The 2,356-nt window shown below is 54.6% G+C and overlaps 1 protein-coding gene across 1 annotated transcript; it reads right to left on the reverse strand.

The window, feature by feature from the left end:
• Positions 1-222: 222 nt before the first annotated feature.
• On the reverse strand, positions 223-1,359 carry ACTL9 (actin-like 9). Its single transcript, XM_009867423.1, has one exon. It carries the CDS (start codon positions 1,357-1,359, stop codon positions 223-225), a length of 1,137 nt encoding a protein of 378 aa, XP_009865725.1.
• Positions 1,360-2,356: the final 997 nt, after the last annotated feature.

Below are 2,356 nucleotides of genomic sequence, written 5' to 3' on the forward strand. Positions count from 1 at the left end.
TCACCTCTGCAGCTGCAGACTGAGTCTGTGCCTGGTATCTAAACAAGGCTCAGCTGGGGGCAGTGCAGGGCTGGGGAGCAGGTGACACTCAAGAACACAAAATTATTTATTCATGCTTTCTGTAGCCAGTCTGTAGCCATAAAAAAATCTGCTCCCTGGGCCTCTGGCATGGGTGTCGCCTCAGTAGCATCTCCGGTGGACGATGTGTGGCCCTTCTTCATCCTACTCGTCCCGTCGGATCCACCATGTCTGGAAGTTCTTGAGGGAGGTGAGGATGGACCCCCCTATCCATGCTGAGTACCTCCGCAGCAGTGTGGCGACAACCCCAACCTCAGTGCTGGGTGGCAGGCTTTGGAGGAACTCGCTGCAAAACCTTCTCTCTAGTCTCTCAAAGAGAGAGGACCCCCCGCACAGGAGAATATTTTTGTACGTGATCGACCTGATATCTTCAGGCACTTTGTCAAGGCTTCTGTGGGCCATCTCGTGGATGCCCATGTAGGAAATGCCCCAGTTTGATGGAGGGTTAAAGAGTATTTCTGGGCATTCAAACCTCTCCCTGCTGAGGCTGATGGTCTGGCCATCAGGCAGGGGGAAATCCAGGGTGCAGCTGACTGGTGGGAGCTGGCACTCGCTCTCAAAGTTGGAAGCAACGTAGCAGCACTTGTGCTTGATGTCTTCCACTATATGGGCCATCTTGTTGCTGAGCGTGTACCCCAGGTCCTCCAAAAGCATCATCAAGTACCAGGAGAGGTGTGACCCTGCTAGTTCCATCCTCTTGGTAGCATGTGCCAAGCTGTAGCCCTCATGGACTGGCACGGTGTGGCTGGCTGCGTAGCCCACGTCCACCACCAAACCGCTGGTTCTGCCATTGGCGTAGGTGGAGAGGAGAGGCTGCTCGGCAACAAAAAAAACAGGGGAGCCCAGCGACTCAAACGCAATCTCTATCATCTTCTCTCGGTGGGTGGTGGGGCTGAGCGGGGGCTCAGTGATGAGCAAAGCATACTCGTCAGCAGGGACCTGAAGCTCATGGTCAAACAGATGCTGCCACAGGGTTTCGACCTCATCCCAGTTGATGAAGACACCGTTCTGTATCGGCTCGGTAATTTCAGTGTCGGGGCAAAGCAAGGCTTGCTCTCCAGTGAAATCCTTGGGCCTGTCTTCTCCTGACCCTGAGGAGATGCCCACTGGGGTGTTGATTTCCACTATGGGTGTCTGCTGTCCAGAAAACCCTGCTTTACAGCTCCACGTGCCCGTATCAATCACCACTGCTCCTGTTCTCGACCGCAGTTCAGTGCTCGAGGACCTGGACGTGCTGTGGGAGCTGGTTCTGACCCCAGGCCCGTGTGGTCCTTGTGACATCTGAGCAGTGCAGGCACTGGGGGGGTGAGGCCCTGCTCCTAGATGGTCCTGGTGCCTCTTTTGGGAAGCCCACATCCCCTGGTCCCTGCAGAGCTGGGTGGCCCTGTGCCCTCCCCCCAGGGGAAACCCAGCCCTCAGTGGGTTGGGGAAGAAGAACAGACAAAGGGAACTGTGATGTCAGCTGTGTCTGCGGTGGTGGCAGTGGGTACCCCCTTGGTTACCATGTGTCCTGGCCTATCACTAGGCCTCTGGTCTACCCCAAAAAGGTCAAGTCTGTCTCGCTGTGGAAGGTGTTGATTCCCTTTACAAACAGGATTGAGTTACTCTGCCTTTGTCCTGTGCAGCCCCCTCGTCCCATCCCCGTGGGTGGGTGTTTTCTCATGGTGAAATGGTCCCTTTGCCAAAACGCTGGTGGGTCAGGGGGGTTGTGGCTGCTGCTCCTAGCCTGGCACCCTCCAAATAATGGATTAGCTGCAGATGTGCTGTTGCAGATGTAGAAATGTCTCTGGGACCAGCGTCTGTGTTTGCAGTGCGACGTTATCGGGCTCTTTCCTCGGTCTTACATGAAAAATGGGTATTTAGCAATGCTGTCCCAGGGTTGGAGTCGAGGTCCTGCACTGCAGCAAGGCTCTTTGGACCTGGTTAGATTGGCTGGCAAGTGGTGGTTACAGGGAGCAGGGAGGTGCCTCTCACCTCTGACAGGATTTTCTCCCTCTGTGTCCTGAGCAAGTTTAAAGCCCTGGTGCTGGATGGCGTTACCTGCTTTTTAACAGGTGTGTGTCAGAAAACTGAATGGTGATACCCACCTCTGGGTCATGTGTCCTGGGTGGATTTTGTGATTTGCCTTTGGGTTTTTTTGTGGTCCTCTTTATTTGGTTATTTTAACTTGTAATGCTGTTTGGCCAGAAGCCAGGGCCCTGAGGAGTCCCTCCTTGGGTACAGTGTACCCAGGGCTGCTCCTTGGTTACACACACCCAGGAAAAACGGCTCCTTGCTT

The sequence above is a fragment of the Apaloderma vittatum genome, unplaced genomic scaffold, assembly GCF_000703405.1.
Source record: "Apaloderma vittatum isolate BGI_N311 unplaced genomic scaffold, ASM70340v1 scaffold6874, whole genome shotgun sequence".
Taxonomy (NCBI): Eukaryota; Metazoa; Chordata; class Aves; order Trogoniformes; family Trogonidae; genus Apaloderma; species Apaloderma vittatum.

Bases quoted from the DNA above. Each gene is read 5' to 3' on its own strand.
- ACTL9 (XM_009867423.1), bottom strand. From the start codon at position 1,359: ATGTCACAAGGACCACACGGGCCTGGGGTCAGAACCAGCTCCCACAGC.